General features: G+C 39.3%; 2 protein-coding genes across 5 annotated transcripts in view; one reads left to right on the top strand and one right to left on the bottom strand.

The window, feature by feature from the left end:
* The first annotated feature begins 2,000 nt into the window (after positions 1-2,000).
* Positions 2,001-19,233, top strand: CCN6 (cellular communication network factor 6). 2 transcript variants are annotated; one of them, XM_043890047.1, is made up of 5 exons: positions 2,001-2,224; positions 8,224-8,521; positions 12,087-12,329; positions 14,787-14,850; positions 15,821-15,954. In XM_043890047.1, exons 1-5 carry the CDS (start codon positions 2,177-2,179, stop codon positions 15,825-15,827), a joined length of 660 nt encoding a protein of 219 aa, XP_043745982.1. In that variant the 5' UTR covers positions 2,001-2,176; the 3' UTR covers positions 15,828-15,954. The 2 variants fall into 2 exon arrangements, with proteins under 2 accessions (XP_043745982.1, XP_043745981.1); XM_043890046.1 differs by lacking the exon at positions 14,787-14,850 and adding an exon at positions 17,029-19,233 and having other exon boundaries at positions 2,005-2,224; positions 15,821-16,014.
* TUBE1 (tubulin epsilon 1) overlaps positions 18,113-27,087 on the bottom strand; it is a 20,963-nt gene continuing 11,988 nt past the window's right edge. For 2 of the 3 annotated variants that reach the window (XM_043890044.1, XM_043890045.1), the window contains 6 exons: positions 25,506-25,693; positions 25,122-25,297; positions 23,776-23,916; positions 20,043-20,183; positions 19,245-19,419; positions 18,113-18,888 (listed from right to left, as the gene is read on the bottom strand). In XM_043890044.1, the coding sequence (XP_043745979.1) occupies positions 18,730-18,888; positions 19,245-19,419; positions 20,043-20,183; positions 23,776-23,916; positions 25,122-25,297; positions 25,506-25,693 (980 nt within the window). In that variant the 3' untranslated portion in view covers positions 18,113-18,729. The remainder of the gene's footprint in view (positions 18,889-19,244; positions 19,420-20,042; positions 20,184-23,775; positions 23,917-25,121; positions 25,298-25,505; positions 25,694-27,087) is intronic. The other variant, XR_006338359.1, reaches the window with a different exon arrangement.

Raw genomic sequence — 27,087 nt, 5'->3', positions numbered from 1 at the left:
AGAGCCAAGGATGGGAGTCTGACCCCTGCCCCTGCCCCGTGGCAGAGAGACTGCAGAGGGAGGAAAGTCATTTCCAGAAGAATGGCTACTGCTGCCAGCATTTACAGAGAACGTGTGGAAGGAGCGTGAACCTCCTTAAGTGCAAACACTGAACAGATAGGTGCAGTATCACATTCAGAACAGGAGGGATGTCGTTCATGAGTATGCTAATCCCGGGCTTAGATTCTTCTGCCTTCGATGAACCAGTGAGGAAATAAGAGATGATCCTTTCTCATGACCACTGTGGGGCATGAATCCCCGAGGCTGGGAACCCAAAGATCAGATGGTGTTAAACCAGAGACATGAAAATAATGGATCATATTGGACTAATACAGACCCATCTTCCTTAATTAGGCTGTTTTCAGATGTTAGGGAGACCAAGCTTATACTGCTGCTCCCTCTATGACAGGCCAATCAATCGAGAGATGAATTCTTTGGGCAAGGAACATAACTTTATTTGGAAAGTCAGCAAGCCAAGAAGATGGTGGAACCGTGCCCCAAAGAACCATCTTCCCAGAGTTAGAATTCAGGCTTCTTTTATACTAAAAGGGAAGGGAGGAAAGTCAAACATTTCCTGATCTGTCAGCCTCCAGAGGGGATGTGTTAATTTCTTCCTTCCTGTGGTTATTCACAGGAGGGTCTGGTCGCGGGTGTTTCCTGTGAGCTAAACAAAGGTATTTTATTGATATAGCTTTACTTTCATTACCTGGGAGGCAGGGTTCCCAGAGATGGGCCATGATGTTTAATTTTAGCTTATAGGCAACATCCCTTTAGTGATTAACTTGTAATAGAATACGAAGGTTTTTCCCTGTTACACAGGTTTTACCCTATTTCTCAGGCAGGAAGGTGAGGAGTTGACATCAGACCTACGCTAGGTATTCCTTGTTGTTCGGTGTGTGTGTGATTATGGTGTAATTGACTACTTAGTAAGCCATGTGGGGTATGTTTGCACATTTTATGGAATCCCTGGCTCTCTGAGGACCCCAGAGTCCTTGTTGTTGGCAGGAAGCCCAGTTTTTCTACAGGTCTCCGACCTTCTGTCACTGTGTCTTTATACACAGAAAGAGAGGTGAGCAGTGAGCCCAGGAGAGGTGACAGGTAAATCGAAGACAGGTGACAGGTCACAGGGAATAGAAATTGGCCCTAGAATGGGGGCAGGAAGATGGGCCAGACACTGGATCCACAAGAAGACAAAACCCCATTGTAGGTGCACCCCAAGATACACAGACAAAGACCAGAGTTGAAAGCTGGGTAAAAAACCCACAAACCACTGGACATGGGAGGAGACAGGCTGGTGACCACACATGCTGGGGAGGTGAGAATTAGAAGGGAAGGGGTGTACAAATCTGTAATGATTTAAAAAAAAATCTTGATTTGTTAAATGAACTGATTGCCACCAGTGTAACTGTTTTGTCTTGGCCCTAAAAGATTGGGGTTAACTTTACTCTTGTCTGTCATGGGGCTGTGGCCGCAAAAAGCGGCTTCTCTCGGGCCCCAGACTGTAGGCGTCCACCAGGGTTCCATCTACAGCATTTCCAAGCCTAATCCTCCTGGTAGGAGAAACGTGCTGTCACAGAGGTAAGCACCCGGCACTGTGATAAGAAGCTGCAGAGTGAGGGAAGGTGGGGCGAGCCTGTTACAACGTGGCCGGAGAGTTGGGCGGGGGCGGGCTGTGATGGGGTGCTCAGAGGCCAGACTTGTCTCCTGTGTTTTGAGGCCCCGGGAGAATAAGCAAGAAGCAAATAGAGGGCCTGGGGCGGCAAACCCAGAGGACAGGCTGAGGGTTACGGCGGGTAACTGCGTCTAACATCACCATTTTGCTCAAGGCTGCTCCTGGAGCGGGAAGAACAACAGTTCCTTCAAGCAGAAGTCACCCTTGGTCTGCCCCTCTTCGTCCCGTCCCGGGAGGAGCGCGCTCCAGGCCACCGCGAAGGTAAATATGAGAAGAGTCGCCTGAAAGTAAACAGGGTATTAAAAGGGATCTGGGAAAGCGAAAGCAGAGTCTGAGAGCTGGAGCACAAAGTCGGGAGCTGGGCGGTGGAGGCGTGGGTCCTTCCTCCAGGAGACAGAGGAGAGCTTTGTGCGCGGGCCTCGCAGCATCTCAGCATCTCCGGCCGCGCGAGGCCGGCCCGGGGCCATGCGGGGGCCGCTGCTCTCCACGCTTCTCCTGGCTGCGTTGTGGCAGGTACGTCCCCCCGGGGGCTGCGGGGGCCCTCACTTCCTCAGGTCAGAAATCAAAAAGGAAGAGAAGATGGGGGAAGTGGAGGGGTGCGTTCCTTGTGGAAATACCTCCAGACGAGTAGGGAGCCATGTTCTTCTAATCAAGTCCTGTTTTAGTTCATTAGCTTCGGGGGAGAGTGGAAAACGTCGCTCCCTTTCGGGGTAGGGCACTTAATCCTGCTTCTGATATGTTTGAACAGCTCCCAGGTTTTCATAAAATGTATTTTTTTCCTTTTTTTAACTGGAGTCTGCCGGGAGCTGGCTGTCCTGCGGGCGGGGTGGGTGGCCGTGCCCCTCTGCCGGCGCCAGGCGGGCGGACTGCACAGAAGTGCTGGAAAAAGTGACCCTGACGGCTCTCTTCAGCTAAGCCTGTGCTTATTTGAGAACACTTCGGAGCAAACACTTCATATTTTTTAAAACATTCTTTTTTTTTTTTTTTTTTTCTTTTCTTAACCCGTGTGTTTTTCACTTTTCATGAGACAGAATCAGTCCACAGGATTTTTAAATATTTTGAGCAATAGACCAAAGGGAAGTTTAATTCAATATGAGCGATTCTTTGCTTTAGCCTTTTTTTTCTTTTATTCAGACAATTGAATTGGGGTGGCTTATTTTATGGATTTATCTACATGGTGGAGGTTTTTGCTAGCTCAGAGGACAGAGCTTTTGAAACCTGGTGTTTTAAAATACAGGGATGTGTGTGTGAGTTAATTTGAGGTAGTTAAGCAACAGATGTATTTTAGAAAACGGGGCGGGGGGGGTTTAGAATTGTTATATATGGAGAGATTTAAGATCTTAAAAGGGTCATAACAAGAATGTCAGTGGTACCATTATGTGGACGGATGGAGAGATGCTTTTCCCCAGTAGGAGTGAGATAGGGCTATCTATTGCCTCGTCCACTGCCCTTGAGGAAAAAGCCTGCCACTTTTGTAGATTGAGAACTACAGCATATCCCTAAGCAGCAAGTCTTCCAACAGAGAGAGATGTGCCCAAAATAAAAAAACAAAAAGAGGTTATAGATAGAGCAAAAAGAAAATATTATGCTTAATGGCAAAGTTAAGGGTCTGAAGTTTTGAAGGGGTTGCTAGTACCTACCATGTATAGAAAATCTAATATGTGCCAAGAACTGTGCTTCACACTTTAGTGATTAAGATAATAACTCAAAATAACCTTGCAAAGTGGATATTATTGATCCTGTTGTACAGAGGAGGATTGAAGCTCAAAGATCAAATAAATGAATATTATCTAAGATAAGCGTAGCTCTGTGGTCAAAGCCCTCATTCTTTCTGTTGTATTGTTCTGATGATTCTTTTGTTGTCTTAATATTTTGATTTTGAAAACAATCAAAATATCTGAAGAAGCCTGTGATTATGAGTGACTTTATTTTTTGCTTCTTGTGGTTTTTGGTTTCCTATTATGCACATGTTAACTTTTAAGAAATAAATGTTATTTTGAAAGCCTTTAAAAAAATATCTGAAGAAAAAGAAAATTATATGTAACTCTTTATATTTATCCACACATTTACCATTTCCAGCATCCTTGATTTCTTCTTGCGTATCTAGCATACTATCTGTTGTAATCTTCCCTTCAGGTGGAAGAGCTTCCTTTACTATTTCTTGTGAGGCAGGCATGCTAGCAACAGTTACTCTCAGTTTTTGTTTATCTAGAAATGTCTTTAATTTCACCTTAATTTTTGAAAGATTGTTCCACTGGAGATAGAATCCCAGGTTGACAGTTTCCCCCTCCCCCCCCCCCCCGCCTTGGCATTGTCTCAGGGTGTCTTGTTCTTATTTTCCTTCTCCTTTTTTAAAGACATAATATTTTGGTGTTGTTTTAGGGTCACACAAATTTGAGAGGAAGGTCTCAGAGATTTCCTGTTTTCCACCTGCTGCTGCACAGCCTCCCCCCTCCACTCCCTGGTTATCAGTGTCTCCTGCGACAGCAGTACATTTGCTACAACTAATGAACTACATTGTAGGGGTAGTTCTACATGAACCTAATGAACCTGCATTGACACATCATCACCACTCCTTGTCCATTACTTACATTAGCTTTCACTCTTAGTGTTGTACCTTCTATGAGTTTGGGCAAATGCATGCTAATGTGTATCCACTGCTATAGTATCATACAGAGTATTTTCACTTGCCAAAAAATCCTTTGTGTTCTACCTGTATATCCCTTCCCTCAACCCCTGACAACCACTGCTCTTTTTACTGCCTTCATCATTTTGCCCTTTCCAGAATGTCACGTACTTGGAATCATACAATATGTAGAATTTTCCAATTGACTTCTTTCATTTAGTGATATGCCTGTCTTTTCGAGACTTGATGGCTCATTTCCTTTTAGCACTGAAATAGTACTCCATTGTCTGGATGTGCCACAGTTTATCCAGTTGCCTACTGAAGGACATCTTGGTTTCCTTCTTTTGATGAGAAGTCAGGTCTCGTATTTATTGCTTTTTTTCTTGTATGTAATGCTCTCCCTTTCTTAGACTGATTCCAGGATTTTCTCTTTATCCTTGGTTTTCAAGAGTGTTACCTTCACACCTTGGAGATTATACAGAAATGCTTCAAGACTAGAAAGATAAACATGTGTCCCCAGGTGGGAAGTTTGGGGAGTGGGCACTTCATTAGAGGAAGCAACATGAGGGAAAGCATGGAGGAGAAGCCAGCCTGGTCCCTCTGGTCAAGTGCATGGCATAGGAGGAGAGTGCATTGAGCCATGCAGCTCGAGAGGAAGGCGGGAATCAGCACACACAGAGTTTAGATACCCTGCTCAGAAGTTTGGACTGTATACTCTTGACAGTAGGGAGCCACTGATGGGTTTTAAGCAAATGAGAAGTAAAATCAGATACGTTTTTGTTCGTTTGTTGGTGGAGATGCTGGGGACCTATTTTTTAAAGAGATCTTAAAAAGTGGGAGATTCATTGAAGTCATTCTTGAGACCAGTTAGGAACTTACTGCAGCAGTACTTGGTAGCAGTGAAAATGAGGGAAGAATGACTAGTTTTAGGGATATGAGGATGGTAAGAAGGGTTAGTTGCTAAATGACCGTAGGAGGTGCGGGAGACGAAGATGACCTGGATGACTCCCAACTTCCTACCTCCAGAGTATGGAGACACTGTCTCAGGTGGGGGTGCCAATGATGCATTTGCAATGTGAGTTTCCCTGTAGGACATGCTAGTAGAGATGTCCAGTAGGCAGTCAGCTATGTGGGTCTGAGCTCAGTGGAGTAGTCCTGGATGGAAATTTAGCTTTGAAACTGTATAGGGTTAAAAACAAAGGCAAGAGGGTGGGTGAGAGTGGGGACAGTGAGATCAGCAATCCATTAAGGTCATAAAGCACCCATGAGCCTAAATCTAAGTCAAATTTAGGGTTACAGGAGCCTGCAAAGGAGATGGACAAAATATGTCCAGAAGTAGGGATAGAATTGGTTTGGGGTTACAGGGAGGGGCTGGTGTCATGAAGGCCAAGGAAGAGTGGAGAATTGAGAGTCCCATGCCTTAGAGAGGGGGGTAGGGTGGGGACAGAGAGTTCAGGAGCATAAGCCCAGCTGAGAGGCCACTGACCCTGGCAAGGGGTCCCTGGTAACCACGGCTGAACCTGGGCAAGAATGAAAAGCAGGCACTCACTGTTTCTACCCTTGCTATTTCTATTCCTTTCACATTTTGAATTTCCATTGCCCCGCCTCATCCTCCAGAAGCCCAGCACTGTACCCTCCAAGTCTGTTCTCACATTGAACATTCAACTCAAATAGTAGCTGAAAGTGTTGCTCTGGGGAATACATATTTCATCAGTGGTAAGGAAAAAAAAAAAGGCTGAAGATTTAATGGTGGAATTTCAGATACTTTAAAATGTAGGGTTTTTGAGTTGGAAAGAGGTTTAGATCTCTGGATCAATCTAACTGCCTTCAGTTCCATCAAATAAAAATGGAGATTTACAGAGATTACTTGCCAGGCTCTGTGCTAAGTGCCTGTAGAACACCAGCAAGTGAACCTCAGGTGCCTGTGGTCGGGGAGCTTTATGGCAAGTGCTGAAGACAGGCACTTATTCACAGTTTCAGTGCACAGACGGGTCAAAGAGAGCATGGGGAAGTTACAGAAAGCCTTCTGGAAGAGGTGGCAACTCAGGGAGGGAGTGGGGGTGGTGGTGAAGAAGTTTGTAGGAAGACTGAACAGCCTCAGATATGCAGGGAACTGCAGGCGTTTTCATTTGCTGGAAGCTAAGGGATGTAACGGAGAAGGCAATGGCACCCCACTCCAGTACTCTTGCCTGGAAAACCCCATGGACGGAGGAGCCTGGTGGGCTGCAGCCCATGGGGTTGCAAAGAGTCGGACACGACTGAGCGACTTCACTTTCATGCATTGGAGAAGGAAATGGCAACCCGCTCCAGTGTTCTTGCCTGGAGAATCCCAGGGACGGGGGAGCCTGGTGCGCTGCCGTCTAAGGGGTCGCACAGAGTCAGACACGACTGAAGTGACTTAGCAGCAGTAGCAGCAGCAGGGGATGTAAAGAACTCAAGAGACAAGGAGGGCCCTGAATGCTATTGCTGAGGAGCTTGGACCTCCCTGCAGGTCCCTGACCTTTAGGCGTGAGGGAGGAAGGAGCTGGAGCAGGTAAGGCTGGGGAGCTCAGTGGATGGTGTCACACCATTCACTAACATGGGGACCAGCTGACAGCAGTTTCTTGGGGAGAGAGAGAAGTGAGGTGCTCGTGGGACATCAAAGTGGGAGAAATCCTGCAGAAAGGATTGAGCTAGTTGTGAGCCCATGGGGGAGAGTCTGGGCTGAAGAGAACCAGATGCAGAGATTCAGTGATCTGTTCAATATCCAATCTGATTTGTGGCAAGACCTGGCCTAGGGAAGGGAGGTAGGAAGGTTCTGGAAGCTGCCTGCCTGGTTTAAGTCCCTTTTCTTCTACTTACTTGATGTGTGACCGGGAGTATCTCAAGCAGTCTGAGCCCCATACTCTTCCTTTGTAACACAGAGTGCATCCTTTCCTGTTGCTACTGAAACAAATGGCTACAATCTTAGTGGCTCAAACAGTGTACATTTATTCTTTTGCAGTTCTGGCATCTGTAGTCTAAAATCAGAGCTAAAATCAAAGCAGGGCTGTGTTCCATCTGGGGCATCTAGGGGGAATCTGTCCTTTGCCTTTTCTAGCTTTCATAAGCTGCCTGCATTCCTTGGCCCGTGACCTCCCTTCAGCAGCGGCCTCACATTCCCTCTGGTTTTAGCATCACATCTCCTCTGATGCACCTGCCTCTCTCTTTCCCTTTTAAGGAAGAGCAGATTGGAGGGGAGAATTGGGAGGATGTGTCTGGTCTTGTGACGTTTGCTATGCTTATTGCATGTCTAAGTGGAGATCTGTTAAGTAGGCAGTTTAAGCCTGAGCTCAGAAGAGAAGCCTGGGTGGAGATAGGAGATAGAATGAGGATTGTTACTTTGGAGCACTTCCCCGAAGGGAGCTCCAGTGCTCAGAGATGAGAAGAAACCAGGAGAGGAGACTGAGGAGCCATCGGTGAGAAAGGAGGAGTAAGAAAGAGTCATATGTTGGAAGCTGAGTGCAGAAACGTTTAAGGAGAGATTGATCATGTCAATCGGACTTCCCAGGTGGTTCAGTGATAAAGAAAGCTGCCATCAAAGCAGGCGATGCAGGAGATGCGGATTCGATCGCTGGGTTGGGAAGATCCCCTGGAGAAGGAAATGGCAACCTGCTCCAGTAGTCTTGCCTGGGAAATTGCATGGACCCATGGACAGAGGAGCCTGGAGGGCCACAGTCCATGGGGTCACAAAGAGTCTGCCACAACCGAGCACGCATGCATGATCATGTCAGATACTGATAGATATTATTATTACAACTTGCCACGCTGTATTCTAGTATTAATTTGGGTGAAATCTATTTCTAGAAAACCTCTGAAATCGGTTTGAGGAACTGTTTCTAACACTACTTTTTATTGTTCGATGAAGTTCTGCTGCAGGGCTCAGGGCGCTGGGCTGTCAGACACAGCAGCTGAAGGAAGTCCTGGAGAGGTGGCAGAAGTGCACCATCGTAAGCAGTTTTGTCACTGGCCCTGTCAGTGCCCCCGTCGGAAGCCCAGCTGCCCGCCTGGAGTGAGCCTGGTGAGGGATGGCTGCGGATGCTGTAAAATCTGTGCCAGGCAAGCAGGGGACACCTGCAACGAAGCTGACCTCTGTGACCCCCACAAAGGGCTGTACTGTGACTACTCAGCGGACAGGCCTAGGTACGAGACCGGAGTGTGTGCATGTAAGTGTTTCCTTCTGGACTGGCTGGAAAACGTTGAGTCTAGACAGGACTTTTTTCTGCAGTTTTTACTTTGGAATAATCATCTTCATTTGACTAAATCTGAGGTGGGTTTAGTTTTCATGCACAGTGAGACTGGTCTTGTCATATTGATCACATCTGAACTGAGCAGATGTTACACACACATTCAGAAACCTGTTGTTTTTATTGCATTGAAACGATCTTGAAGTTCTTCTCAGGTAATTGCTTTTAGTGATAAAAATAGGAGAAATTATGTAAACAGTCTGACTTATTAAAGTGCCAAAAAGGACAGTTTTTGTTATACTATCAGATGCAATCTGAATTCAGCCTTTTGTGTAACTGAAAAGTATTCTTTCTTAAAATGTAAGGATGTATCTCTAGTATTCAGACATACTACTTTAATCTCAGCCTTCCGAACTAACCATCAAGTTACTGTACTTTTCACTGAGGCAGATTTGTAAGAAAGAGGGCTGCTGCTGCTACTGCTAAGCCGCTTCAGTCGTGTCCGACTCTGTGTGACCCCACAGACGGCAGCCCATTAGGCTCCTCTGTCCCTGGGATTCTCCAGGCAAAAAGACTGGAGTGGGTTGTCATGCTGTCCTCCAGAGGACCTTCCTGACCCAGGGATCAAACCCATGTTTCTTATGTCTCCTGCATTGGCAGGCGGTTTCTTAACCACTAACGCCACCTGGGGAAGACTTCTCAAGACATCAAAACCTATGCCTTGACAATAATCCAGGATGCCAATTTATTTAGGAATAAAAGTAAAATTTCTAAGGGACGGGGAAATATTCATGTCAACTGAGTGGTTAAGTTACTCTGTACAACAGTCTAACAGGGAAAACTAATTACTAGCAGAAGTTAGGTTGTGAGTGTGGTATGAGAGCACATCTCTCAAGCTGGGGTGAATGTGTGGAATCATTCAAGTTCGGTAGCCTGATGCCTCTGTCAGTAGTTAACATTGATTAGCTCTGGGTTCAGATTCTGAACCCTGTCTACTGAGTGACCTTGAACAAGTTGCTTAACTTCTCTGTGGCTCCGTTATATCATATGTACTTTCTATCTTATAGAGTTCTTAGGAAGGTCAAATAATGACACAAAACCCAAAATATCTGGTATGTAGTAAAGTCTCAAAAATGTAATTTAATGTACAGTATGATGAGTATTGTAACAGAGCACAGCCATGAGAATGGGGGTGGGAATGATCTATAACTGGGGTTACAAACTGACTCCAGGACCAAATCTGGCCCACAGTCTGCTTCCGTAAATGATGTCTCATCAGAGAACAACCATGCCAGTTCAGTTACATGTAATCTGTGGCTGATCTAGTAGTTGCAATAGAGACCAAGAAGTCTAAAAATAAAAAGCTATATAACTTTGCAGAGAATGTGCTGATTCATCATATAGAACATTGGTTTTCAAACTTTTTTTTTGGTCCGAGGATCCCTTTAATCTTATACATTAATAAGGACCCAAATAGCTTTTGTTTATTAATTATTTCTCAGTATTTAATGGATTAGAAATTTAAAAATATTTACTAATTCATTTGAAGTGAAATGAAAATAACCTGCCCATTGCAAATTAATAGAAATAATATATTATTTGTGAAAGAACTTACTTTAAAAACAAAGAAAAATTTTGAGGAGAGTGAAAGTGGGATTGTTTTACATTTTTGCCAATCTCACTAATGTCTAGCTTAACAGAAGATAGATTCTTACATCTGCTTCTGCATTCAGTATATTGCTATATGTTGTTTTAGTTTGGAATATATGAAGGGATTCCAGCCTCACACAGATATATCACTGCAAAAGGAAGGAATATTTTAACTTTTTAAATAATTATATATTTTTTAATATTATAACTTAAGTGGAGTTTCTAAAAGTTAGCTCTATCACTGCTAATCATGTGGACTCTGAAACCACATTGATGAACTTATCAAACTCTGTGACATTAAAATACATTGGTTTAGTCAAAGATCCACTTGGAACAGGGCTTTTCCTCATGTATAATTTTAAACAATAGCATACACTGGTTATTTGGAAAATACCAGTTTGGAACAATGGGTTATGTAGATTTTTTTTCTTTTTAAAATCACATTATTTAGTACCAAACTCATCAGAAGAGCCTACATCTTGGGTAGCTATAAAGATCTCAGTGGTGGACATGAGTTTTCCAAAATTCTAATTTTTGCTCGAAAGCCTTAAATTCTATCATTGGCAACAAGTACTGTCAGTTGCTTTCCTTGAAGTGATAGGCTCACCTTGTTGATTTTTAAGAAAATATCTGCCAAATACCAAGTCTGAATAACCATGATTTATCTGTCAGTCACTTCTTCAGGGGAAATCACCACTAAAACAGTGGCTAGTTAGGCCCCAAACTGAAACAATGACATAGTGCTTTTCCTCAAGATAACTATGGTACTTTGGTACAGTCTTTACAGGAAAGTCTTATGCATACTTCCTGTTTTTTCACATGGAATATTAAAAAGATGTTTTGATTATTAAGATTTAATAAAATCTGTGTTTGTTTAAAGACATTCTTAGTAAGACTAAGAACTCTTTTTTTTTTTTTTTAAAGTATACTTACATACAAATGCATGGCAAGGAAAAATACAACGGCTAATATGTGCTGTCTGATTCATGCTAAGGTGCCAGCAGCCACTTTAGCTACCACTCCTTTTGCACGTTCGGTGCAAATATCAACTGAGTGAAGAAAGTCGGTCACATCTTGGTACTCTGAAAAGGTTTTGACCTTCCAGTTCTGTGAAAGGGCCTCAGGTACTGCCAAGGGGCCCATGGACCACACTTTGTGAGAACTGCTGATCCAGGTTAAGAACACCCCTTAAAGGAAGTTAAAATTTTCTTCTAGTTCTCTTAAAAACAAAATCAGTTACCGTGCAGTATTGTAAGCAGATTATGATTTCTTCATCCATTCACTTACCCCAACTTTCTAGGACTATATCCCAGCCTGTTATTGGACATCTGGGGATCTGTGTCTCACCAGCCATCAACTCACCTCTGAGGTTTACAGTCATCCCAGTGCTATATTATGGGGGTTTCCAGATGGCACTAGGTAAAGAACTGGCCTGCCAATGCAGGAGATGTAAGAGATGCTTGTTTGATCCTGGGTTGGGAAGATCCCCTGGAAAAGGAAATGGCAATCCACTCCAGCATTTTTGCCTGGGAAATCCCGTGGACAGAGGAGCCTGGTGGGCTACAGTCCGTGGGGTCGCAGAATCGGACACGACTGAAGTGACTTAGCATGCGGCACGCACACAGTGCTATATTCATTGTGTGTATTTTTTTTTTAACTTACTGCGGAACAAGGTCTGAATTTTGAAGGTGATCACTTGGGGCGGATTATCTCCAAATCTAATGAAAATGTCTCATGTTCACTTTTTACAGATGTTCTATGAAGGAGGTTCCAGATGGGACCAAGGAAATTGAGAACTACATAAAGGAGAGAGCAGTTTGCTCTAGGGTTTACAGCTGGAGGTCTAAACTAGCAGTTACAGTTCTTTGGTGATTTTGTTCTTTTCTCCTTTCAGATCTCATGGCTGTGGGATGTGAGTTCAACAGGGTGCATTATCAGAACGGCCAGGTGTTTCAGCCCAGTCCCCTCTTCAGCTGCCTGTGCGTCAGCGGGGCCATCGGATGCACACCTCTGTTCATACCAAAGCTGGCCGACAGGCACTGCGCTGGGGCTAAAGGTGGAGAGAAGACTGATCAGTCAAAATGTGGCCTGGGGTCCTCACAGAGACAGCTCTCAACAAGCTACAAAACAATGCCAGGTACTCGTTACGTAGAACTATTTCTCACATACGACTGCCTGTTTTCCTTCATGTTCCTTTTATGTACCAAGGGACTCAGAACGCACTTACTGATTGGTGGTCACTGTGAGATTTAGTTTGAGTGTGCCGTTGTACTCAGTCTTGGCCTCAGGCAGGTATGCTTTAAGTATCTGAAAAGGGAATTTTATAGTGTTTAGATTTTTTTCCCTTTTTTTTTTTTGGTCATGTGACTTTGCAGGAAGGGTCTCAGTTCCCCAACCAGGAATTGAACCCAGGCCATGGTACTGAGAGTACTGAATCTTAGCCATTAGAGAACTCCCAAACTATTCCAGTTTTCTACTAGGTCAGGAAACTCTTCTAAATTACTACCTCTGCTTGTTTCCATTTAACCTCTCAGGGCTTTCCAGATGGTGCTAGTGGTAAAGAACTCACCTGCCAATGCAGGAGACGTTAAGAGATGTGGGTTCAACCCCTGGGTCAGGAAGATCCCCTGGTGGAGGGCATGGCAACTCACTCCAGTATTCTTGCCTGGAGAATCCCAGACAGAGGAGCCTGGCGGGTTATAGTCCATAGGGTCGCAAAGAGTCGGACACAACTGAAGTGACTTAGCATGCACATGCATAGGAAAACTGACCAAATATTGTTGACATGTACCCTAGCCTGGAAAAACTTTTATTTGTATTATTATGGGCAAGAAGTGTGAACTATCCAGTTCCAATAATTTCCAAAGGCAACTTTTCCATATGGTAAAAGCAGAAATGAAAGGCTACTGATGAAAAATATTAGAGGGTATGTGTTGAATTTGTAAATATTTCTAAAAATAGATAAAATTACTCTTTCCTTCACTCTGAAAGTGAAGCTTAACAATTACCAGCCTCTCTGAATAAATGTGCACACAGGCATCTTTAAGTAGGTTACCCAGGTATGTGAGTAGTCAGAAACTTATGAGATTCTGTATTACTCAGCTGGAGCATCTGGCCATTTATCGTTGGTGTCTCTGTATTCATGACCCTTGTATTTGATCTGCTCTGAGTTAGCACCTTATTTAGGTGCTGGGGTTTTTTTGGGGGACAGGGTTTTCAAAATTGCCAGCAGCTGAAGCATAGGTGAAGGACTCAAAAGGGGGCAATACTCATGCCTGGTTATTATTCACATACGTGTTTCCATCCAGAAATCAAGACTGGCTTTTTCTTGAAATTTAAAGCTTAGTAAATGAAAGGTGCCATGGAAATATGGAGTATTTACATATGCTAAAGACTCCTAAATTCACTTGTGTTATGGGAATAGTTAATAAAAGCAACCATAATCAGAGAAGTAAGTTTTAGATCTTTAAAACCTAATCCTTAAAGGGGGAACATCCTCTGAGATTCCAGTTATGATCGTTAATTCAAGAAAATTTAACAGGCGATGGCAAATTGGCACTTACCATATGTGGCTTTTCAGCTAACAGCATGATACTGCCGTTGCTGCTGCTAAGTCGCTTCAGTCGTGTCTGACTCTGTGCGACCCCATAGATGGCAGCCCACCAGGCTCCCCCGTCCCTGGGATTTTCCAGGCAAGAACACTGGAGTGGGTTGCCATTTCCTTCTCCAATGCCTGAAAGGAAAAGTGAAAGTGAAGTCGCTCAGTCGTGTCCAACTTAGCGACCTCATGGACTGCAGCCCACCAGGCTCCTATGTCCATGGGATTTTCCACGCGGGAGTACTGGAGTGGGGTGCCATTGCCTTCTCCGGCAGCATGATACTACTAATGCTCTACAACTTTTTAAAATTATAAGCCAAATTCTTTTTCCAAATGGACAAGGTCAGTTGATTTTCTGCATTTAATCTGTGTGACTTAAGTTCTTAGGACCCATGTGTGAACCTCCCTGATGAGACCACCTTAGAGCAGCAGTTGTCCGCAGGTAAAGGCCTTTGGATCAAAGTCAAGTTGGTCTCATTTGTGAAGTCAGACTGGCTTCAGTGAGTTCACTTGGAACCTGGTGGAGGACACATCAGATGATCATTCTTAGTGGTTAGTGCTTTGCTACAAAAAATTAGACTCTCTCAAGTGCTCTGTTTATTAATATACAGACCTAGATTTGTTTCAGAGGAAGTATACATTCAGTTTAATATCTCTTGCTTACCTTTAAAACTGTACTTATGCCCAAACAAGTTCGGCTTTTAAAATGAAGCACAAGGACACACATGTACTTTAAGATTTATTTGTCTAGTAACTTAGTTAATTCCAGAGTCTGTGGTTGGAATCTAGTTTTTGCTTGGACAGCAGGAAGCATGCAATGACTTAATGCCTCTATGCTTTACTCACTGCTCATCAGACACTAAACTTTTACAATTTCTTCTAGTTTTCTTGCCCTTAAATGAATGCTAAGCAAATTTCCTGAACTGCAGCTCTTAGCTTAACTCTGAAGGGGATTATTGGTAATACGATAATCTAAACTACCTTTATTTATTGCAGATGTGTGCCAAGCTTTTAACCTGCTTCCTGCACTGATGTCTTTAAACTGTTGCCTGCCTTCCAGGTATCTCCATTTTTCTGCTTCCTCTCCCTCAGTTCTATGTGCAGTTGCAAGATCCTACTGTAATAAAACTGACAACAGTACCAAAGTATCATTGTATTCAAAGATAGCACATATTTCCAAGTGAGATATTTCCTATCAAGAAGGCATGGGGAGCAGTCCTTTTTAAATTGACATTTTAAAGTAATGTAGCCAGAATCTTGCTGTGTTCAATTGCAGACTCAAATCTCTGCCTTACTTCTGAAGTACCCACTTTAGAATGTACATTAACCTGAAGGAAATGCTTTCCATTCATTCTGAAGTGGCATGATGTCTAGACAATGGAAGGGTTAGGCCTGATACCACAGGGAATGTAACAATTAAACTGAATAAAAAAAATAAACTGAATAAAATAGATGGAACATTTTTCATGACTTAGTGTATGATTATTTAGTGTAGAGAATCTTCTAAAAGACTAGATTTTTAAGTAGTGAAAAAAATAACTGGTCTCATTGATAGCTGAATTCTCAGATTTAACTTTTGTATTTTAGATTTCAATATAACCATGAAATTTAATAATAAGACCACATTGTCTGATTAATATCCTGAATTCCCTAATCCTACTCATGTCTGTTTCAACATCTGTTGAAAATAACATCAAGCATAAGCCAAGAGCCAGAGAAAAGGTGGCTGTCCATCAAAGTATAAGCTTGTTTAGTACTCAGGGAATGGACTAAGCAGAAAGAGATGGGTATTTTACTCAGTTTCTCAAAGATGATGCATTTTTATTCCTAAGGTACTGGACTATAATATTTAGTCAAAAGATAATTTGGGGAGTAGGGAAAATAGAATAATTAGACCATAAGCTTATTTTATTCAGTTACATTATATAAAGTTCAGATCTGTAAACTATTAGCTTAAAAATCAGGATTAAAAATTATCTGCATGAGTACATACATATTTAAGTATGTGTACTTCCCTTCCTTTATTTTAGCATATAGGAATCTCCCACTTATTTGGAAAAGAAAATGTCTTGTGCAAGCAACAAAGTGGACCCCTTGCTCCAGAACATGTGGGATGGGAATATCTAACAGGGTGACCAATGAAAACAGCAACTGTGAAATGAGAAAAGAGAAAAGACTATGTTACATTCAGCCTTGTGACCGTAATATATCAAAGACAGTAAAGGTAAAGTTTAATTATATTTAACTTCATTATAATTCAATATTGAGACTCCTGAAAAGAGTATGTGTGTCTTGTGGAGGTGTTTGTTAATAAAACCACTTCATGAGACATAGAGTCAACCTATCTTGAAGGAAAGCAAATATTACCTAGTTGCACTTTGTGGGAAAAATTTTCATCGAGCAGAGAGAAAATGTTAACCTGTGGATTCTAGAATATTCTAACAATGTAATAGTTGGGTCTTGATCAGTCTGATTTATTGTGGTACCCCACCATGTATATTGTTTGGGAGATCTTTTTCAGATTCTTTTTCCTATATTAATTTTATGTAGTGGAATCAGAGCCATCAATAGAAGAATTTGGTTGTTACACTGTAATTATGAAAACATGAACAGCAGAGCAGTTCTGATCTTAAGTTATGTATCACCTGCTTGGAGAGAGAACCACACCATTTCCAGAATGCTTTGCTTAGCTACTGCTTCCCAAAGGACTGTAATGTCATAATACACACTCTAAGGTTGCTTGGTATAACTAGAACTGGTCCTACTTCTGGAACTAAGCAAGATGACTGTCTCGAGACTAATTTTTAGAAATGCTACAAAACCAGTCTTATCCCCAGGTTATTCCCTATCAGAAAGTTTCAAAGGGATTAAGATGTTTATTCATCTATCCATTTACTCAAAACTGTGTTAGCAAATTCTCTAAGTCTTGGCCCTTGATAGTAAACAAAACAGAAAGATTTTCATTTATTGTGGAACTAAGTCAAAGGTAGACACCAAAAAGCACTGGGGAGTGGGTCCTGTATGATGGAGGATGCACGGGGAGGACCTTCAAAGTCCTCTTGTGGAAGGGGATTTTAAAGGTCGAAAAGGGCTGGGCATGATTAAAGGCAACTATTAATGCCCTAAAAATAATTATATCTGTGTCTGTGTAATAGTCTATATTCTATGAAGTACAACTTTTCTGAACTATTATAATCAAGTTTAAAGAGTGACTACTTAATGTTATATATATTTTCAGATTCCCAAAGGAAAAACGTGCCAACCTACTTTCCAACCCGTCAAAGCTGAAAAATTTGTGTTTTCTGGATGCTCAAGCACTCAGAGTTATAGACCCACCTTCTGTGGAATATGCTTGGATAAGAGATGCTGTGTGCCTAATAAGTCTAAAATGATTACCATTCAATTTGATTGCCCAAATGAAGGGTCATTTAAATGGAAGATGCTGTGGATTACATCTTGTGTATGTCAGAGAAACTGCAGAGATCCAGGAGATATATTTTCTGAGCTCAAGATTCTATAAAATGAAGCACCATGGGGAAAAGTTAAGGTTAATCATGTCATTACATCAAAATTTAAAATGGTTTTAAGAGGGTGGCAAATTTGCCTTATTAGTTTAAAACAGTAAGAATGCCTGGCTGTTCTCAGATAATTGTATTTAAGGCATTACAAGCTTTAAAAAAGGTTCTCCTGAAAATATATGTAAAATATGAAAACCTTAAAATTGGAACTCTTAAAATGTATAATTATGTAATGGTTCCATCTACATATTCCATGAAATGAAAAATTATACAACTTACAAGAGAACATTTTATTCTATAAGATTTTCTAGATTAAATCTTAAACAGGAGTAAGATTAAGCTATAAATATATTTATTATTTCCATTGCCCTATCCTGAATATCAATTAAGATTTCTTTTGGAAGGAAAAAATGGAACTTCTTTGACCACTGTTGACAGTTATTTAAATTTTTATACCAAACTGTAAAAAATTTGATTTCCAAGGTAAAGACCAAGAGCAGTATACTTACTTTGAAAAGGAAATAAATTAAAAAAATAACACTAAAGAAAGCACACAACAGATTTTTTTTGGCTTGAAAATAAATTGTTCCTCAAAATTACTTCCTTAAATGGTAAGTCCATCAGTGAATTTGAAATATATAATAAATTAATGCTGAAGACTAAAACTGGAGATTTATAGTAATTGGAACACTTTCACTAGACTATTACATTTACTGCAAAGTTTCAAAGAAAGTATCAAACTTAGTAATATTCTGTTTGCTATATAAATAGTGACAACCAAAACTGATAACAAGAAAGAGTTTTAAAATGTGGACATTATTACAAAATCAACTGGTTTAATTAAAAAAACATTTTATAATAACTTAATACAAATACAAGTTAATTGTAAACTGTGATTCTTTTGAGTGCAAACAAGTGGTTACCCAAAGAAGAAATAAAACCTCCTTAAATTGTAATAAAATCTATTCCTGAAGTTAGTGGCTATTACAAAAGAAATATTTATATTATGTTCTACTCTTGTATTTACTTTTAAAGAGTCAGGAGAATTTAAACAGACTATGAAAACATTATAAATAAATATAAAAATATCTATACAAGATTTTTTTATTGCAGACATGATTCTCTCTGTATAAATGACTAAATATGAGACTATAAATAAAGTAAAATGTTGAGCTCTGTTCTCTCAATTTTAGAAAACAAGACTTTTTTGGAAGACAAATGTTTGATGTTAAGGCACTAGTACTTAGCTAATTTCACACAACGGTATCAACAAATTGTAATTAAGTGGAAACCATTCTAAAGACAGTCTTCCCAATATGAAAAACACATTAGGCCTTCTGAATCACAAAAATTCTGAAACAGAAAGGTAAGGGGGCAAAAATGTGAAATTAAAAAGAAGTTTTATCTTTGGGGTTTCTTTTTCACATAGCTATGTTTAGTCTAGGTAAATCTTCCACAGGCATGCTTTTTGTGGCATCCAGTTGGTTATATTCTTGTATAAGTGCTGATAAAGATGACACGGCTTCTGTGAAACAGCTTTCCTCCATCCCTTCAATTTGTAGATAGTGATGAAGATGAGCCTATAAATAAAAAACCAACGCTGACCAGTTTTAGGAATTTAATAGACAACTATCCTATAATGTAAAATATTCTTATTAAAATGATAGTTCACTCAGCTTTACAAGAGAAATGAGAACCCAAATCCTATAAACCCATGAGATTTCTCATTTAGAGTGTGAGTAAGCCTCTCCTCTTCAGTTGTAATCAATACACTGATACAGCAAACAGGATCACGCCTGATTTATATTAGTGTAATTCTTGGTAATATCCCTTCTGTGTGCTTAGTCGCTCAGTCGTGTATGAGCGACTCTTTGTGACTCCATGGACTGTAAACAGCCAAAATAAACACACAGCTGAAAGATGCACTGATGGTTACCTTCTTCTTGTAGAGCCTTATGAATCTCTCTCTCAGGTCTATGAAGGTAGGCTTCACGCAGGTGTTGTTTGCCAATGCTAATAATGAATGGGAATAGCCCACGGGAGGTACTGAACACAAGCTGGTCTTCCAGCCTTCTTGATTCCAGGAGACAAACTGTAGAGAAGGTTTTAATCTGAGATGCAAAAACTCAAAGGTAAGAATTAAAGTGCTAAAATGTCTGCCATATTATGGCCGCCCACATTAGTTAAACTAGGACATTACTAATGGTACCATTCATTTTAAGTGCTTAGATTATAATGTAGGTTATCTGATTTTTAATACTAGCAGTATCAAGTCTGACAGTGAACTAAAGGATGTTAAATTGGCTGTAATGGTGATTCAAGAAGCTAGAAACATTCTTTAACATTAGAAATCTGGGGATGAAAAGAAATAAAGGTATTATAATTTTCCTTGCTTTGAAATTCAATAAAGCAACTTCCCTAAAAAACAGACTGTCAACAAATAGTAAAAGAAACTAAGAAGCAGTGTAGTAGTGGTGGTGGTAATAAACACAACAATAGTTAAATTTTCTAAACACTTCCAGAAAATAACATCTCATCATTTAATGTGCATAACATAGTTAACAACTTTGTACTATTATTCTTTTCTAAATTTGAGGAAAAATAAGGCTCAGAATGGCTAAGCAGCTTGCTCAAGGTCACACATCAATTGAAGTTCACAATGCTACTTAACTACATGCTCCACCGTTGCAAACAGTACACGTAACACATTATCTTGAGAAGTATAAAATCGAACCTTTCAATGTTTCTGCGAAGATCAGAAATCTGTACATTTCCTCTAACCATGAGGGCACAGGCGAGGTAGAGACTATGTTTGGGGTCAGCTCGAATTAGCTGGTGATCTTTACTAAAGGCATCTGAAAACATCTGATCCAACCTAGAACAGTGAAAGAGTCACTGTTTATACAAATATTACATCATTCTTCTATCTGTAACTATAAGATGAAAAGACAGTCATCTATAGGTAAATAAACCACACACAATTATATTCTGAATCTCAGATATCATTTTCTCAAAGCAATCTGGGTAAATATGAGGAGAGGAAATCAAGCAATTTTGAAGGGGGTGATAAAGCTTCTGCAATATACTGGTGATTTCAGGTAGCTATAAAATGTTGACTAAATCGTCAGTTAACTCTATGTAGTACTAATGTCTAAAACTTACGTCATTATTACTTAGTTCAATATGCTTATCTACTTCATAATATCAGAACTATCAAAACTAATTAAAAACCTATTAAGACTACTGTCTATAAAATATATCACAAGTTAGGAATAATTAAGAGGAAACTATCAAAGGACAATACTAGGTTCTCTAAAAAAGACACAACTCTCTATTATTCCTGAAAACGGATACTTTTAAGTGAATGAAGTCTTTTAACTTTTTTATTCTTTAAAGAGAGGAAGATAAAAGTGACTGATGAAGTTTATATAATAATACAGGCTCCTAGGCCTTTAATATGGCCCCAGTCTGATTCTTAAATCCAATTTAACTCAATACAAGTATGATTAAGTGCCTTTGATAACTCTAGCCAGAGCTCTGTGTGTTGTATCTGCAGACTGTCTAGGCAGAGCCACAGAAATTGCACTATGCTGCGATTTCATTCAGTAGATATTTACTAAATGCCAAGCACCATTCTAGGTGCGAGAGACCCAGCAGTGAAGAACAAAAATCCTCTACTCTAGTGGAGCCTATGTTCTACCCTCATTCTTCTATCGTAAGGATAGAGGACTCTCTCAGTGGATGGTGAGCTTTGGGGGACTTAGGATTCCTCTACCGTGTTCAAAATTTTGGTATGTGCTTTTGGGCATTTAATCCAGAAAAGGTTAAGAACCACTATACAATAGGCAGGCAACCTCATTCTTGATTTACCATTTGTCAAAAAACTTAACAATTACCTAGGAGCTATTTATAGTTCTTGGGATATTTATATTTATATTAGAAATAAGGAATTTAAAGGAGCATATACACATTCCAATATGTTTTTCTATTCTCATTGATAAAAATGGACTAGATGACATTTACTAATACAAAGCACAACCAAAAATCATTCTCAGTTGTTGGAGACTACTTAAAGTTTTAAAACTATGCCTTTTAACAGTATAATTTTAAAACAATTTATTATTTACTCAAGGATAAATACGTTTCTATGTAGATATGGCAGCCTTTGAAATATCTCTAGTATAGCAGAGGCAATAAGGAGAACACAAAGCTAGAAAGACCATTGTGATTAGTTTCTTAAGAGTCTAACATTTTTAAAGTTCTCTACAGATTTTCCTAACATGTTTTAAAAACAAAAACAAACCTTCAACAAGTTATAACTATATAAATAAAAATTTTAAATGTTGATATGGTACTTTAATCAAAATAAACCAAGCAGGATTATGCTGAACTTAACTAGAAATTACATGTCTTTAGCTTTTAAGGATTAACTTTAAATGTCTGGATAATCACTACTGTACAATAAGTAGTTTGCACCACTTTACATTCTGTGTGTCCACACTGAAGGTGTATCTTTCACCAGTATACTCATTTTTAATATGCTGGGCTGATAATAAAAGCAAACATTTATGGTTGACTCCCATGTTCAATAGAACACGTTGTGCAAGTTGCTTAAGCTCATTAGCATCTCACACAGAAAGAGAGACTGTGCCTACTAGTTGGCATAATTGGCTATCTGTTACTTGTGCAAATAAAATTTAATCAATATCACTGTGACATTCCACAGTATAGAATTAGCTTGGCAAAATCTAAATTTAAACTCTTAAAAAAAGATCTGTAATCTAGTTTTTACTTTATCATTTACAAACTTTCCTCTAAAAGAGTTTATTTTTTGGCTGTGCAGGGAGGTATGAGGGATCTTAGTTCACCCAACAGGGATGGAACCGAGGCTGCCTGCAGTGGAAGCTTGGAGCCCTAACCACTGGACTGCCAGGGATTTCTGACTTTCTTCTAACAGAGTCTGACAAGACCTTTTTCCTCTGTCAACTGTGAATGTCAGTGTGACCTTTTCAAGTTCATCATCACTGTATATACTGAGTATTTTTCAACTACATTTTTTGTTAAGTAAATTGATGTAACTTTTATGCTTAAATTATAAAACAAGGTATTCTAGAAATGATATATAACAACTATAATAGAGCAAATCAGGAAAGGAGTACGTCAAGGCTATATATTGTCACCCTGCTTATTTAACTTACATGCAGAGTACATCATGAGAAATGCTGGACTGGATGAAGGACAAGCTAGAATCAAGATTGCTGAGAGAAATATCAATAACCTCATATATGCAGACGACACCACCCTTATGGCAGGAAGTGAAGAAGAACTAAAGAGCTTCTTGATGAAAATGAAAGAGGAGTGTGAAAGAGTTGGCTTAAAACTCAACATTCAGAAAACTAAGATCCCATTACTTCATGGCAAATAGATGGGGAAACAATGAAAACAGTGAGAGACTTTAGATAGTATATTAAAAAGCAGAGACATTACTTTGCCAACAAAGGTCTGTCCAGTCAAAGCTATGGTTTTTCTCGTAATCATGTATGGATGTTGAGAGTTGGACTATAAAGAAAGCTGAGCATCGCAGAACTGATGCTTTTGAAGTGTGGTGTTGGAGAAGACTCTTGAGAGTCCGTTGGACTGCAAGGAGATCCAACCAGTCCATTCTAAAGGGAATCAGTCCTAAATACTCATTGGAAGGACTGATGCTGAAGCTGAAACTCCAATCTTTTGGCCACCTGATGCAAAGACCTGACTCTTTTGAAAAGATCCTGATGCTGGGAAAGATTGAAGGCAGAAGGGGACGACAGAGGATGAGATGGTTGGATGGCATCACAGACTCAATGGACATGAGTTTGAATCAACTCTGGGAGTTGGTGATGGACAGGGAGGCCTGGCGTGCTGGGCCATGGGGTTGCAGAGTTGGACACAAATGAGTGACTGAACTGAACTGAATAGAGCAATATCTGTAAGCCTTCTGTGGTGCTAGACTGTGGTAAGAGCTTTAAAAGATACTCTTATATAATATACCCAAATCGCATATGAGGTAGGTACTTTGACTCTCATTTTTAAAGATGAGAAAACTAAAAGTCCATCTCTTGCCCAAGGTCCTATAATGAGTAAGTGACAGAGCATGTATACTTAAGTATGTCAGACTTCATAGCCGTTACATCTTTTTCAATAAAAATTATATCTTTAAAATTCAGTTATTAGATTTTACTTCAAACAATATTGAGATTTTTATAAAGACTTCTATTTTTTAGATGTTTATTTTTTATTTTAAACAATGACTTCTGAAGCAGCATTCACTTAATCGAAAAAGGCTATCATCAACTATTTTATATCCTTTTCACAAAGACGATGATATGAAGAAACAATTAGAGTTGTTATACACTTACCTCTTAAAAATGTGTTTGTTTTTAAAGTAATCTGAATCCTCCAGTAATTGAAATACAGTTACTACATCTTACCTTCGAGGAGGAATGTTAACATCTGCCAGTGTATACAGAGGTGTCAGGCTTGAAACAAGATAATGCAGTTGAGGAAAAGGAACTAAATTCATGATGATTTCATTCAGGTCCATATTAAGGGATCCTTCAAACCTGGCAGAGCTAAAAAATTAACATTAAAACATGAAAAATATTTAAGTTAATGTAGCTTGATTTAGTCAGCAGGCACTTTCTTATTTTTGTACACTGTACTTCAGTAGAGAATATATGCTTTTTCTGTATTAGTGAAATTTACTATCGTGAACATAATGTATAAAGATAATTAAAATATAACACAACATCTACAGCAATTCTTGTTTCTGGATTATCTAAAGTATAACCAGACACACGACCACAGTTGTTAATTATATATGTAAAATTTTTACTTAAAACAGACTTCAGATTGAATCAAATACATATAGTTCAATAGTTAGTTCTATAAATCTTACTATTAATAAATTCCCCCAGGGTTTGCTTATGTGCTATAATTTGGAATAATGCCAAAGTAATCTTTTAGATCAAAGTAAAAGAAATATTTTGGACCAGCTAATAAAGTTATAGATCAGCTGGTTTAAAAGTTTAATTTACAGAAAGGAAAAGAAAAAAAAGTTGGCTTTTGTCTAACCAAAGTGTTTCTCAAGTATATCTCCCACAAAACTTTTTATCATTTAACACCTATTAATATTTCATGGACTGGCTGGATCTCCTTGCAGTCCAAGGGACTCTCAAGAGTCTTCTCCAACACCACACTTCAAAAGCATCAATTTTTCAGTGCTCAGCTTTCTTCACAGTCCAACTCTCACATCCACACATGACTACTGGAAAAACCATAGCCTTATATGCTATCTAGGTTGGTCATAACTTTCCTTCCAAGGAGTAAGCGTCTTTTAATTGGAAAGGACCCTGATGCTGGGAGGGATTGGGTGCAGGAGGAGAAGGGGACGGCAGAGGATGAGATGACTGGATGGCATCACTGACTCGATGGGCATGAGTCTGAGTAAACTCCGGGAGTTGGTGATGGACAGGGAGGCCTGGTGTGCTGCGATTCATGGGGTCGCAAAGAGTCGGACACGACTGAGCGACTGAACTGAACTGAACTGAGTATTTCATGGAATGTACTTGGGGAAAATGCTGCTCTGGAGTCAGTGAAAATAAAATTCTGATCTATCATTCAAAGATCTGAGAATACTAGACAAACTAAAATTTTTTAAATACAATTTTTAAAAAAGTTTCTACAACTTAGACTAACTAAAAAATGCTACTGCAAAACATCATCAGAAGCAGAGTGCAGTTTTGACTGCCCTTAGGTACACTGTGAGCAGAATTACCTTGTTAAATTGAGCAGCAGATTGGCCACAATGTTGTTCATTCCATCGAAAGGTTTCTCCTGCCGCTTTTTAAAAACTCCAGTACTTGAGGTAACCAGACTCTTTGGCTTTATAGCTGCACGCAACTTTCCAGAATTCACCATGAGGTCAATTTTGCTAATGATGTCAAATAAAGACTTTTAAGGGAAAAATATTGGGAAAGAAGCTAATTAAGAAGAGAAGACATAGATGACAATTCTTCCAGGAAAAAAAATCAATTTAAATTCATTTTTTCTCTTAGATGGAAAGGCTGAAAAGTGGAGACTGTTTCACATAAACACACAAGCAAGACACAAGACTGAATGTATACACAATATGTCCATAAATTACAATGCCATTTCTTACTTGGTTGTCAACGGGCAAAACACAGTCTGCATGCTCATTAAGTTCCTTCATTGCCAAGATGCTATTGTAAGGTGAGGTTATGACATCATCCTCACCAGAAGGATAAATTGAAGTCACGAATCTATATACTTCTGGGAATTCATCCTCGAGCACCTTTAAAAGAAATGTGCCAAGTCCAGATCCTGTTCCTGAGGATTAAGATTTCAGAAAGAAAACAGCATAAATGGTTCAGAATGTAATTGTAAAGAACCTGGGTTTCTGTGGGGTATTTTTGGTAAAAATATTTATTAAAGACAATTTTCAACTCATACCTATGATTATATATATATTAACTAATTAATTTCAGATAAAGAAATGACAATATAGGTGGTGAGACTTGGAAGTCATGAATTCAATCTCTGGGTCTGGCTATGATGATAAGAGACCTTTCTACACTTCACACTTTTTTACATTTAAATTATATCTATATGATGCCAAGAGAACTGATCCAAGAGTAAAAAAATTCACCTAAAACAGTATTCAGACTACACTTGATGTTAAGCAACTTAAAAAAACCAAATTATCTTGACATCTTTGGTGTAGCACCTACATAATCTTAATGATGAATGGTATCATGATACGAAGCAACTTAAAACGCAGAGTTAAAATGGTTTAAAGTTAAGCATAACCAACTATAATTTACATAATTTCAAAACAGAAAAGCTTTTTACTATCTGTCTAAAAGCAGAAACTCTAAGAATTCCATTCAGGTTAACTTTCTGACACACAGAATTCAATTTACACAAATTCAGGTATTTTTAAGAACTTAAAACTTAAAGGAGAGAAAACTGGAATCCTTTACCCTGGTGGTTTTCAACGTATGGCTTGTGAACCGTTAGTGGGTTATAAACCTCATTTATAAGACTACGACTAGTATTCTCTTTTCTTAAGTGAAACAAAAGAAATAATAGTAAGTCACGTATAGTATGGGTAAATAATCTTCTGTTTTAGTTTGTGCATGTTTGTGTGTGTCTGTGCTGGGCTGGGTGATATAAAATGTACTTCTTGCTATACTGATGAAAGAAAAGTTTAAAGGTCAATGCTCTAACCCCATGTGAATAAATATTAAAAGGTTATGAAATTAAAAATATTAGATGAAAGTGACAGAGATTTTTTTGGGTTAAAAAGAGTCCTTAATAAGGACTTTCTAAGCATTATAAAAAACCAAAGCCATTATAGAAAAAGACAGTTTTGATTCCATTAAAAATAAAATTTCTCTCTCCATATATATGAAAAAAAAGGCAAACTAAGAAAAAAAATCTTCAAAACATATGATGGAGGATTAAATTTCTTTAATAAAGAGAGTTACAAATCAACAGTAAAAACATGAATAATGCAATGGAAAAATGAGCTAAGGACAGAAATTGTAATAATTATAATTATTATAGTAAAATAAACCAAATCGCAAATAGATGTAAAGATGCTCAAACTTTCATCTAATTAAAAATGCAAATTAACACAAATAATTTTGAATGTATTAATGTCTCACAATACGCAGTGTTGGTGACAGTGTGGGGAAATAAACTCTTACAAATTGCTGCTA

Source organism: Cervus elaphus, chromosome 28 (genome assembly GCF_910594005.1).
Source record: "Cervus elaphus chromosome 28, mCerEla1.1, whole genome shotgun sequence".
Classification (NCBI taxonomy): Eukaryota; Metazoa; Chordata; class Mammalia; order Artiodactyla; family Cervidae; genus Cervus; species Cervus elaphus.
The sequence above is the reverse complement of the archived record's forward strand: the minus strand, read 5'-3'. Positions and strand labels throughout refer to the sequence as shown.